This window comes from Corvus moneduloides, chromosome 14 (genome assembly GCF_009650955.1).
Source record: "Corvus moneduloides isolate bCorMon1 chromosome 14, bCorMon1.pri, whole genome shotgun sequence".
NCBI classification, from domain to species: Eukaryota; Metazoa; Chordata; class Aves; order Passeriformes; family Corvidae; genus Corvus; species Corvus moneduloides.
Window position 1 is genome coordinate 1,824,408 of NC_045489.1, and position 13,705 is coordinate 1,838,112.

At 40.0% G+C, this 13,705-nt stretch overlaps 1 protein-coding gene across 4 annotated transcripts in view; it reads right to left on the reverse strand.

The window, feature by feature from the left end:
• The window catches only part of DIAPH2 (diaphanous related formin 2), a 185,716-nt gene that overhangs the window by 138,915 nt on the left and 33,096 nt on the right, over positions 1-13,705 (reverse strand). For all 4 annotated transcript variants that reach the window (XM_032124441.1, XM_032124440.1, XM_032124439.1 and 1 more), the window contains 8 exons: positions 12,531-12,641; positions 10,572-10,690; positions 9,509-9,625; positions 8,836-8,954; positions 8,482-8,546; positions 7,584-7,688; positions 5,294-5,941; positions 2,184-2,298 (listed from right to left, as the gene is read on the reverse strand). In XM_032124441.1, coding sequence (XP_031980332.1) covers positions 2,184-2,298; positions 5,294-5,941; positions 7,584-7,688; positions 8,482-8,546; positions 8,836-8,954; positions 9,509-9,625; positions 10,572-10,690; positions 12,531-12,641 — 1,399 coding nt within the window. The remainder of the gene's footprint in view (positions 1-2,183; positions 2,299-5,293; positions 5,942-7,583; positions 7,689-8,481; positions 8,547-8,835; positions 8,955-9,508; positions 9,626-10,571; positions 10,691-12,530; positions 12,642-13,705) is intronic.

The following is a 13,705-nucleotide window of genomic DNA, read 5'->3' on the forward strand; positions in this document are numbered from 1 at the left end:
ACACAACCCAAACTCCACCAAAAAAGCAGTAACCCAGGTTTCCTGAGATGTATAACCACACTGGATTACTAATTAATTTACTAGCAAAAATTACTGTTCAACTTCATGGCAATATTTCCCCCAAAAGGTACCACTTCCCTTCAGCTCTGGCTGCATTCCTCTAAACCAGACAGCACTCAAACAGCAAGGCAGCTCACAGCTTAGTGGCAACCAACATTAAGTCATTTCTGGAGTATCCTAAAACAAAACTATGTTAAATGAAAAAAATTCACCAAGTTATCTTCTCGTTGGGCCAAAGAATCAGGAATAGAATTCAGAGGTTTCATCAAATTTCAGTGCTGCAGCTTACATGGAATCACAGATTTTTAATAAATGTCTACACTACCATTTCTTTTCCTTCAGTTACTATTCCCACTGGCATTCCAAAATTTCACAGAATACAAGGCAGTAAACACTAAGTCATCACAACTGCTGCTGGCAATTGTCAGTTTGCTTCCACTCATCCATTTGTTTGTTTTATACGCTGACTGTGCTCCTCAGAGAACACCACACACATCTTTATTTGGCTTTTTATCACTCTCCCATAATGTACTAGGAGACCACCTCACGAAATGGGACTAGAGCAGAAGGGAAATCTGATCCCAGATGATGCTTGAAGTACGGACTTGGGGCATTACTGAGCTGCTTGGGACTCTGAAGGCAAAAGGGGAGGAAGAATGGTGAACATCATTCCATGTTTCTCCTTGCAGAAGGCAGCTTTTCCCACCATGTAGCATGGGAAAATTTCCTTTGCTAACACCCAGTGCAAAAATGCTTGCTTTTATGAGACAGAAAAGTAAAAGTTGCCTTTGGAATGCAATTATTTGGGTCTGTGGTGCAAAACTACATGCTCCAAGAGTCTTTTTGACTTCTCGTGAGTTTTCAAGTTTAAAAAAAACCTTGAACTCAAAGACAGACAACTCTGCCTTTCTGCAGGAGTCAGCCAAGTAAGATTTTCACATCCTGAGTACGACACAGCAGCATTTTTAATGTGCATCCTTTGCTATGGCCTCTTATTTTCTACAATCCTTACCTGAGAACTACACAAGGAATAACAGGAAAAATATCTGCAAGGCTATCACTACACTCCTCACTACTTGAGGAGTTTGTTGTTCCTAGTTTTAGAACTGTGTGACTATGTCAACAAAAATTTCTTCTCATAGGAAACTGTCAGCTATATCAAAATTTCAAGAGGGTTTATTCAGCATTTTTAATGAAGAAGCTTTTCAGGAATTCAGAAACATTTCTTCAGATTTCTGATGAAAGAATTCAGCTCAAGGCAGAAGAGCTTGTCCTTTTCACTAAGAAGGGGCTCATGCCATTCTGTCATCTGCTGCTGGGCAGTCTTTCCCTTAAAGGTCTTCCTGTCACACTGAAAGAAGTGACCAATTCCACACCATTTTACCCTCACTGCAGTGCTAGGAACCAAGAATCAATCCAGCTTTGGCATGGAAAAGAATGTTAAATTACTGCAAAGGATGCTTTTGTATTACTGCATGGAATATCTGAACATTTAGACCAGAAAGTGGTTCTAAGGTGTGTTGTAAAAGGAGAATTCTAATGGTTTAAATTCAGTGACTGCTCAAAGGAGTGTGAGCTACAGCAGAGTGTGTCTGTATTTTATGAAAAACACAGCCATGATCAACTCTTTGAAGAGGTTTCAGAAGAACATGGAAAAAAAAGACATTCAGAAATAACTCACAGAAACTACTCAAAAATCAGTTCAAGAAAGTTACAGTCATGTGAGAGCCCTTCCTGAGTTAACCTTTCAAACACTGCATAGTAAAAACTGTTGTTCTTATTCCTGAAATTCTCAGCCAGGAACAATAATGCAAATAAACATGAGTTTAGGATCAGAAATTAAATTTAATGATAATTTCATTAGAAGAAAACTCACATCTATCTGCAACATATAGTGCACTTTTAAAAGGTATTATTGCAAAAAGGTTCCTCCCCTCATGCTGTAAAGTGAAGGAGGAGCAATTCTTGTAATAGACTGTTATGCTTAATATATGTTTTAAATCATCTTCCTGCTACAAAACCATCATATGAATTCCATGGTATTGCACAAAGCATAAAAGAAACTGCCATTGCACAGTTTTAAACTTAATAAAAGCACAATAAAGAGTAAAGTAAGAATGTACCTTTCATTTGGGTTCCAAAGGTAAGTGCCAATTTTGCAAACAGCTCCGGGTCTTCAAATTTATCTTCTTCAGCTTTTACCCAAAAGCTGTTTTCTCCTATTTCTTGAGGTTCAATCTGAAAGAAAAACAGCATCTCCAAAGTCAATAAGCAGTGTTTTCAACAGCCAAGGTGAAGCAAATGCTGCAGAAGTTCTGTGATAATCGGGCTGAATGAAGTTGAGTCCCGCTCTGGGATGTTCTCACTGCTGCTTCCTGCACAAACACCACGGGCTGAGCTACCCCTGGCCACTAATGGCCTTTATTGTACTCCATTCAGCAAGTTTTCCACACAGGCCTGATAACAGCACCTGGGTTTCAATGTGTTTTAGCCCTCTCTCAATTACTTTCCAGAGTCCCCAAACTCTTCAGCACTGATACGCACTCTGCTACCTGAGAACTCTATGGAACAACTCATCAGGAAATGAGCTGACCTTGTAGAGACTCAGAATTAAGTCTGTACTGGCTGTACCAAAGGAAGAAAATGGTCTGCAATACAGAAGCTGAAAGACAGCTTGATTTTTCATGTATGACTCAGAACTGCTATTTGTTTTCCAAATATATTCCTCTAACATTATTAACGATTGTTTATAAGTTTGTTTAAATGCCAAGTAATTTCCAAGGGCTATTTAACTCCAAGATGACATGCAGGGAACTCAGCAATACTACATTTGTCAGCCTCACTCCAATTTCCCTGCAACACCCTGGTCCACCACCCTCCAGCACTGCTTTACCACCAGCTCCAGGGAAGACATTTTAAAAAACCACCTTAATCCAGCACTAATGGGGAAGACAGTTACAGCAAAAGGGACTAAATTAAACAATAAGAATTTTATTCCTCAAATGATGGCTCCTTAAAAGTGATGATCAGACAGACTTTGCACTTTCTCAGTAGGCAGGAGATCTCTGGCACCGTTCCCAGAGCACTTAAGCAAAGCGTCCATCTGCAGTTCCTTCCCATTGTCACAGGCAGCGTTCACAGAGACACTTTATAAATCATTCCTATAAACTCCCCAATGGAACTGATCACAATGGAATTGCCTGCAATTACCAATATGTATAGTAAAATAAAAGCTTGCTTTTCTGTGTTTACAGGACAGCAGTCTATGTCTCACAGTTACGAAACTCCCACACTGCATCCTGACCCAGTCTTTTCTCCCCAAGATACAGTTAATTCCTTCTCCCACAATAAAGAAAAGTTATCCTTTTATGCACATTATTTTATAAGAATTACAGACAAAAATATTTTCAAACTGATTTTACAATTTAAATTAATACACTAAAAACATGGTTGGCTGTTTTCACTATCCTTCTAGTTAAATATACTGAAAGTCTGCTTTTAAACTACCACTGCTAGATACACTTCCAGATTATTTTAGCACATCTCCAAATATTTTGAAATCATTTGAAAGCATTAAAGCATTAATTCTTCTGCCAAAAGAAGCTATAAATTGGCATGCCATGCATTTCCACACAGGTTCTCTCTCAACCTTCCGGATTCCTCTTGCAAAATTTGAGGGATTATTCTGCTGTTTTGTTACTTCAAAGAAAGAGCCATTTCACTACTCAACACTTCAGAATTTAGAGGAAGCCAAAACCTAAACCTGTTTCTTTAGAAAGACAATTACCATCACTTATTCAAAAATATCAGAGGGCAGTCTAGCTCCTCTTCCAACAGTAAATTTGTCATCATTAGTTCTTGAAAGGTTTTGCCTGAAATGGTGATGGTATTTACTCAGAAATTATACAAAGCAACTTATATCCAGCATTCCACAGCACCCAGCTCCATCTGGGAGAACATGGTATAACACCCAACTCTACAGAATAAAGTTGTGTCTAAATTCATTTAAATGACCAGCTGTGAAACATCCTGAAAAACCTGCACTGCTGCTTCAGAGTGTGATTTAAATTCCAAAACTGTTCGGTGTTAAATTGCAGCTTATGGTCAGCAATGATCACCTGGTGCTCCTTAAGAGCTTGTTTTTCATCAACAATTGGATTTTACCACATTCATGGTACCAACAAACTCCTGAGAGAATATATGGTTCTCAAGGCAAGTGTCAGGCAGTAGCTGGGAGTGCCAAGATGTGCACTGACAAATGAGAACCAAATATCCAGTGAAGCTACACTGAAATCCCAGCTAGAGCTCAACCCACACAGCATGGAATATACAGAACTCCTCCTTTCATTTGCCTGGGTGATTTGGTCATCTAGGTACTTTTTCCTACACCAAACATCAATATATCTGTCATATTTTATACCACTAAAAAGCTACCAACCACAACTTTAGAATGCAACGATTTAGTCTTGCTAATAGATGCAATTATCCAATACTCCACATCTATTTCCTTGATATGGAAGGAGCAGTGGTTACACTGATCAAAAAGGGGTTTTAAAGCAACACACCCCAGCACAGACCTGGATGTTTGCATAACTTCTCTTGTTAGAGTGACTGCCTATACTGAGAGGTAAATAATAACCAGTAACTGCTTTAAGGGTTCACTTGCAAATCAGATTGTGCTTGCAGTTTACTGCTCAAGTAATGTTTATATTTTAAGATGGTTTTAAAAATGAAAAGCAATTAAATACAACCATGTTAAGACACTGGAAGCTCATGGTGCCCAAACCTTTCCCTTGAGCAGTCCCATGGCTCCTCCCAGTGGCCACAGCCCTGCTCCAGCACATCACTAATTGAGAACAACCAATAAATACCTTAGATAAGTAATCAACAAGTAACATTAAGGCCTTATATCAGCACTCTCTGAACTTACAACTGCATTAACATCATGACTTTAAAAAGCTTAAGTTGGTTTGTTTTGCTAGGTATGTGTGAAAACTGCTTTAAAACAGTTTGGAGATAAATAATATTTATGTACAACTTGATGCAAAGCTGCAATTCACATTCACTGCACCTGGTACAATGGATTGGAAGTAAGGTGGCTTCCTGGGATACCTGGTACAACAAGTTCTGTCAAGATGAATCTCATTTAAAAATCCATCCCACTGCATGGTACCAAGCATATGTGTGAAGGGAAGGAGGGGAAGGGACATCAGCTCCACAACTCTTGTCATACCTTTGACCAGTTGATTCTCTTCATCGAGACTTCCAGCTTATACTTCTTCTTCTCCTTCATCCCGTGTGGCAATGCTGGCATCACCATGAAGGGAGCAAAGGGAGCCCCTCCAAGAGGGGGTGGCATCGGGGGCCCCCCAAAAGGCGGCGGTGGAGGGACTGCTCCTCCAGGCAGAGGAGGAGGGGGAGGAGGCCCTGCTCCCCCGGGCAGAGGAGGAGGGGGAGGAGGCCCTGCTGCCCCAGGGAGAGGAGGAGGAGGAGGTGGCCCTGCTGCCCCAGGGAGAGGAGGAGGTGGGGGCACACCGGGCAGAGGCGGTGGAGGTGGGATGGCTCCCCCGGGCAGAGGAGGGGGCGGCGGAGGAAGTGATGCTGCACCAGGTAATGGAGGAGGGGGAGGAATTACTGCTCCGCCAGGCAAGGGAGGAGGAGGAGGGATTGTTGTTCCTCCAGGTAGTGGAGGAGGAGGAGGAATTGTTGCTCCACCAGGTAGTGGAGGAGGAGGAGGAATTGTTGCTCCTCCAGGTAGCGGAGGAGGAGGAGGGATGGCTCCACCAGGGAGTGAAGGCGCTGGAGATGGTGGGGCATTCTCACTTGAGAGGGCTGGAGGTATTGCTGGGACTTCTGTCAGTTGGCCTGTCAGGCCTGGACCCTGAAACAGAAAAGAGGAATTCTTTTCATTGGTGACAGGAGGCTGTTTGATACAAAGCTGAACCAACCAGGATGGTTTGTAGTCAACTGCACCTCAAGAAAGTGAGAAATGCAACTGTTCTCCTATTTAAATGAGAAACAATATCAATAGATTATACCACGTAGCATAAAACTGCCAAGTAAATTGAATAACCTCACATTTTTATAAAAACAAATTGTTTCAATTTTAAAGAAAATTTAATAGTAGCAGTAACATTTAAGTGAACAGAACAGCATTTTATTTCTTACCAATGCACAAAACATTTATCCCACTTAGGATACCCCGGCAAGCTGGGGCATCAGAGACGAGAATAACCACGCTGAATTTTAACAACACTCATCTGCTGGTGGAACATTCTCCCCAGCACTCAGTGGAGCAGCTATTGCAGTGCAAGAGGTCCCAGGAGCACAGCTGTTCATAACTGTCCTGACATCTGGGGGTGCAGAGTGGGCAACAACCTGTCCTGCTGCCTTCTAAATCTGTCTGAGGGTGCTTCTTTGGTGAGAGGAAGAAAGAGCAATTGCAATATCCATTCTAATAAGTTGTAAAAGGAACAAGGAAGAGAAACAGCAGCATGTCAAACCATCAGAGGGGTGAGTGCATCTAAAAATAAGTGTCATCATATTCTGTGGGGAGCATAACACTAGAAAAGGGAACAGATACTAGAATTACATGGTTAATTAACCAATGGCCACCATTACTGGGAATGCCCTGTCACCTCTGGATAATCTGAATTGTGTTAGAATCACTAAAACAGGATTAATAATTAATAATTAATTAGACTAAAATACATTTTTTACTTTGCACAAGGCATGTGTTTCTTTGGCCCACAAGTTACAACACAACAATTGGTGGAGAACCCATTCAAACAGACTGTGAAACTTCAGTGTAACACTGGCTTGTAGATGTTTGTAATAAACATGAAAATTGGCAAGAAGGAAGTAGGAACAGGAGTGTCGGAATCGCCACCTCAGTGCCCAAATAGGAAGTGAGACCACAGGCATTAAGATACCAAAAATAAAGATGAAAAGGCAACAGGCAGACCTTGCCTGGCATTGAAGGGGTACAAAATAAGCCAGGCTGAGGCAAAAGCACCAAGTCATATCATTTGTTAGTTCCTAACGGGTATAAATGACCTGTCTAAAACCTGAAGCTGGTGTAAAAATAAAAAATAAAAAAGGCTAGGCTTATATGAAAATATAAGAGTAAAAAAATATATAAACCCAAAAGATTTTAAAAATAAAGACTTCCAAAACAAAAAATTCCCGCAAAACATATGGAAGCACCAATGTGAAAGCATAAACAAATACTTGCAGGAAAAAAAAAATTGGGCTGGATTCAAGATTTTTATAGCCTAAGGAACATTTTTTCTCAATAAAGCAGGTATCTGTGACAGGCTGAACATACTACTATTTGAAAAATGTTACCTCCATTAACTATCCTTAGTAACCTGTGCTGGCTGCAAACCAAATCAATACACCTGTAACACACATTTCAAACCCCAGAGAGACAAGATACTCCGGGGCAATTTCTTTTCAACTCCTCCTCTTCAAAAAAAAAAATCAACTCAGCTGTGGAACTTCATGTGATACAGTTTTATTACCTGGGTCCTGAGCTGTTTGACTTCTGTTTCAAGTTCTTTGATTTTCTCTTCTCGTTTCTGAAGCTCAGCTTGTGCCTCTTGTCGAGCTGTGAACTCTTCATCAAACTGTAACGATTTAACCACAAAAGGAGAGTCCGTGCAGTTATGGCCATGCCGGAGGCTGTGTTGGCAGGAACTCTTTGAACAGTATCACAACTGGAGCAATTGATGCACTTCTGACTTTTTCAAGAGCATTTTTCTAATATGCTCACCTTTAGTACCACATTATTCCTTCCATCAGTAAGTCAATGACAGGGAACCACCCAGATCCAGCTACTCAGTACAGGTTTTTCCCCCCAAGAGAACACTGCAGACTTCTCACACCAAACTCGAGTATACATCTATTGCAGCAAGCTTAAATTCATTAAAATTAAATCTGCAATCATCATATTCAAGAACATGTACTGTCTTATGGCCTGAAAATGCCCTCTTAGACCAGACCAGCAAAAAAATCAAAATTTTGAATGATTTTAACACACAGCTCCATAATACATGAACTTCAGTACTACTGCAGCTAATGCAGCACGTTCATTCATTTTTTCAAGCTTATACCTGCACTTTAGGCATTGAATTATGACTATTTCAGGACAGAAGAGCAACAAATGGAATTTTCCCCATCAGTTATCTACAGCAGAGGAATACAGCTGAGGATATGTATAGTTGATACCATTCAGAGGCTTTTGATTTCAGACTCAACTTGCACACACACAGGACCACCCAAAACCCCCAGAGCTTTAAATATGAAAGCACATCCTGCCTGGGAGATCCATATTTCCCAGTTTTCCCTGGGAAACAAGCTGACTGTATTCCCATTAGGATTCTGTTCCATACCTTAAAGAGAACCATGAGTAGGACTGACCTTTCTGGAAAATTCTGCTGCTTTCTTTTCGCTCTCTTCTACTTTAGCTTTGTCCACACATGCATCTAGAATTTCAATAGAATACCACACACCAGTCAAGTCAAACATATCACAGCTCTGAGATGCCTCCCAGCCATCATTGCCCTGTGAGCCCATGACACCAAAGCAACAGATACTTTTTCTTGTGACCCCGTCTCATTTCATTAAAAGCTACAGCATTTGCTCTGGTGCTCCTCAAGCACACCTGGAGCTTCCATGCATATTTCCAGAAAACTGAAAAAATTCACAGTCAATAAAAGTCTAGACAGAAGAACACAAAGAAAAACAAGGTAAAACTGCTTAAAGTGTACAAACCAACTAGATGTGTAAAATTAATGTCCATCCTTCCTCTGTATTTAAAATCTGGGTCCATGCCACTGCAGTGCAGCACTATCTGCGACACACATTCTTCTATGATCTTGTAATACTGAGGTCTAAAAGAGAAAACATTCATAAGACAATAAGAACACTAATGAGCCTTTATGCAATTGGGGTTGGGGGGCAACTAACTCCTAATATCTGAATTATACACCTGCCAGCAGAAGTATCAAGTTCAAAGTCTGATTTGTACTCTTATTTGTGAATATTTTGGATGTGGTGCCCTGGACCCTGCTAAGACACCGAGCTGCACAAAAGAGAAGTTTACACTGAAGACCAGACACAAGGTATGTGGGAGTATTTCCAATTATCAGCTGTACAACTTCCATGTTCTTTGAAGCAATGAAGGTACCAAACTCAATTAAAGAAAAAGTGCCCAAAAAGTTAAGAGGTTTCTGGGATGAGGGCGTTGGACTAAGGGTCAAGTCTTTGCAATAAGCATTGTTATATTTACCAAGATCTTTTTAATACTAACATTGAGTAGAAAGACAAATAACACATTCTCAGAGAGGCATTTTAGGCATGATTATGAGCTACTCAGTTTACCAGGGTCTGGATTTCTATTCTTGTCCCTACTCCCAAAAAATCCAACCTGGCAGCTGGCACTTACCGGACATAGTAATCATTCCTGATCAGAAGGAAATGTTGGAGAATTGACAAGAAGTAATTTTCAGAAGAAGTATCCTTTACCATATTATACAGCAGATGAAAGACTTCGCTGACATCAGTGCAAACATGGTTAAGAAAATACGAGTCCTTAAAAAACTAAAAACTTAAAGAACAAGCAAAAGACCAAAAAAGCCCACTGCACAATAGAACACCCACCCCACCCAAACACACCTCCCCCAGACATTTCCCATATTGTTCAAGTAAAACCCCTCCTAAAACTTCTAAAATTGTGAACTCCTATCCTTAGCAGTAAACATTATTTTTCCACTACGATTGCACACAGAATCTCTGTGCCCTGTTTAACAGTCAGGACATGTTTCATTATTAGTCAGAACAATCATACTGTACACTTCATGTTCTAGAATCCTGTAAAAGTACTTCACACAAAGCTTAGTTTCCACTCTGAGCTGAGCCAGGCTAAGGACAAACACACACTGCTCAATCACTTTCACTTCCTAAAGATGACCATTACCTGGAATTACCTGTTCTGCAAAACAACAGCATTACAGGGGATTTTATAGTCCTCTCACTGATTGCCTCCACCTCCCCCTGCTTCCACCTAAAAACTGCAAGCAGCCATTCTGAACCTAGGTAATTTTCAATTTACTGCTGCTTCACAGCTAGAAAAGGCACACATCTGAAGTGCTTCAGAACCTACAAAAAATTTTGTTCCTCTTATTACCAAAACTCATTTTTCTTCAAACTTATGATCTTCCATGGGTATAATTTTATCTCTTCATGTATTATGAGACAGAGTTTAGCTTAATAAATGTTATTTATGAAAAATTAATTCAGTTCCCAATGACTTACATTTGGCATGCAAATTTAAGCACTAATTATCTAAATATTTTCTAACAAAAAAAGCAACTGGAGAGAAATCTGCTTGACAAAGCCCCTGGTAAGACATACAACTGAGACAAATAACCTGCACACAGAGCACTGTAATTTCCATTTAATAAAGTTCTGAAACAATCAAGTTACAACAGCACTTCCTTAAAGGATATTCCATTTCAGCTTTGATATCATTGAGACGATGTGACAGTTCAAAGTGGTCTTCATCTTTGTTCTCATCAAACACCCTCAGCTGAATATCAAGCTCATCATTTTCCTTATCTTTCAAGGCCTGTTTTTCAAGGTAGAATATATCTTAATATCTCCTTTTTTAAAGCAAGAATTCCCCCCCTTGAAGGATTGTATCATGATGAAATATATGACATTAACCTTTAGAATAGGAGAAAGTTTTAACTCAGTGCCTGGGATTTTTTTTATTATAATGATATAACTGAGAAAAATTAAAGGTAAAATATCAGCTCAGAGCAGGTATGGGCTACGGAACAAATGATTTCCAGTTGAATCAAGTTCTTAAGGGGACACAGCAGCTCCTGCTTGTTAATGTCAGAGCTCCTTTAAAAAAGCACAACAAGTACTTATTTTGAAATAAGTATATTTCAAAACATTAATTGAAGTCATCTTAAGAAGCCTAAGAAAGCGTAAAGAAGACATGCTTACAATTTCTATTACTAAGTTAATCTAGACCATAGCATGAAATCAACCACAGTACAAGAAGAAATACAGAGGAGCAAAAAAAACCCCCACAAGGTAGCATTTGGAGCAGGGGAAAATGGGCTGCTCTTTTAAGAGACACAAGCAGTTGTTCTAATTCCTGTAAGAACCAAGTTTAGCTTCCTAGCAGGAAAGCACATTAAAGTTCCCTCCCATCCACTCGTGTGAATGCATGATCCCATGATTCACAGGGAAAGTGGCCTGGATTTGTCAGACCTGGATGCAGCCACGTGCCTTCCCCAATACAGCAGGAACTTGTGCCACTTCTAATGCTTGAAAAGCACAGGAGGCTGCTCTGAATCTGAGCAGATGAAGAGCCAGATCTATGGATCCCCCTCCTGACTTTTTCAACACATTGGCAGTTGAGCATTTTGAAAAAAGACTGATCACCAAATATTAATTGCTTTTACACTCAGATCTGTATGGCAGATGTTGGCACACTCTCACAAGTTTTCTATCATATCATGATTTGTTACAATTCAGTTTCTTTGCTACCTAACCCATCCCTAATTCTTAAAATTTTTAAGCATTTATTGATTCTGTAAAATATCTTTCAATAGATTAAAAAAAACAAACTAAAAATCTTGAGGCTTTCAGATGTTCCACAGCAAATAAAGCCAGCAGATCATGCTAATGTATCTACATGATACAAACCCTAAAAATATACCCCAAGAAAAATTAACATCACACATCAGGAAGAGTCTCGAGGCGGAATGAGCCAAAAATGGAAGTTTTTGTTCCTGACAAACTGACGATCTGAAACTTTGTATCTTTAAAGTCATAGCAGAATAAATTCTGTTTCAGACAAATACAAGCAGGTACTCTAACTTCTCTCATCTCTTGAGAGAAAGTGATGAGCACCCTAAATATACATATTTGTGATACAAGCATCAGAACAGTTTCTTGGTTAAGAGCTACAGATCTCTCCCTGAGTCAGAAATATTCCTGTCTGTGCAGCTGCATGAAGACAGACCTGCAGTCTCAGAGAGAATGAATGTGTCGATTTGATTTTTCTTTGAAATGTCCCTCTGCATTCTCAGCAGGCAGATTAAAGAAAACCAGATTTCACAGAAAACAACAGGAACAGCATATACAAAGAAAGTTAATCCAAGATTGGTTCCACAGCCAGATTCACATTCACGGCATGAGCTTTGAGCTCTTTATGCAGAATCCAGCTACCTTAATTTAATTTCTAATACACTGACTTGTTTCAACTCCTATTCTGGTTTACACAGCTCCTGAGAACCCAAATTTGTAACTCTGTGGACTAAAATCAGGTTTGGATTGATAATCTGACCTTCTGCACCCCCAATCCTTCCCTTCTGCTGTTCTGCTAGAACAGTTTGGTTATCTTCAACATTCACAGTGGACAGTGATCAACCTATACACAAACAACTTACAGGCAGTATTTTCTTCAGGCCACAACGTAAAAACTCATTTCTCAAGTGTATCCTGAAATCAAGATCTTCTGGAGATGTAACAAGGGCATTGATGAGCTGCATACATGCTACCTGTTGTCAGAAATACAGAACGAAAATCAATATTGCTTCAGTCACTGCTGCAGTTTAATTATAAAAGCAAAGAGATGGATGTTATTTATTATGCAGCACACACGCAACACTTGGGTTTATTTTAGCAACATCAAATACTGCTGTGTCTGTTTCCATACCAGGATGCTTCTGCTGTGTCAAAATAGTACCATATGAATGACCATCACAGAATAATATCAGGGAATGGTTTGAGCTGGAAGGGACCTTTAAAGTTCATCTTGTCCCACCCCTGCCATGGCAGGGACACCTTCCACTGTCCCAGGTTGCTCCAAGCCCCGTCCAGCCTGGCCTTGGGCACTGCCAGGGATCCAGGGGCAGCCACAGCTGCTTTGGGCACCCTGTGCCAGGGCTCCCTACACTAAAATCATACACCAGTTATTCCCAATCTGAAGTTGCCCACTGCACCTCCTCCTCTTTCTCCTCACTATTCACCAGTTTGAAAACTGTTTCTACAATAATTAAAAACTTTAAAAAACCCCACATCACAACCACCAAAAAACACCCATACCCAAGTAAATCACATCACCAGGTGTTTTTTCTATTCCTGCAGATCACTTCTGCAAAATGCCTGAAGTCTCAGGATAGTGGCTAATGCTTTAATTGAACAGCTGTGCACTTTAATTGATTTACTTGACAACAGGTAGACAATAGCACAACACCAAAAGTGCTGATCCACGTTAAAAGACTAAAGTGGGACTCAAGGGAAATACCAAGTTTGGTAAAAGATGTTAACTGCAAACAGAAGTAGCATTAGAGTGGGACAAAAAAAAAAATCAATAGCTGCAGAGGAAAAAAATCAGATAAAAAGCACTCTTCCTGTTTTAATTACACTCACTATTTAGCTTTAATAGAACACCTTATGGGGTCTCAGATTTCTATTAAAACACCCTTTCAAAGGCACTCTCTTGATAGAGCTGCATCTTCAGATAATGCAGTATCATCGTCCTTGCTTGAATGATTCTTGTTATTTTACTACTATGACATGACTTAACAAGCCAAAGTACATGTCCAATCTGAAATTAATA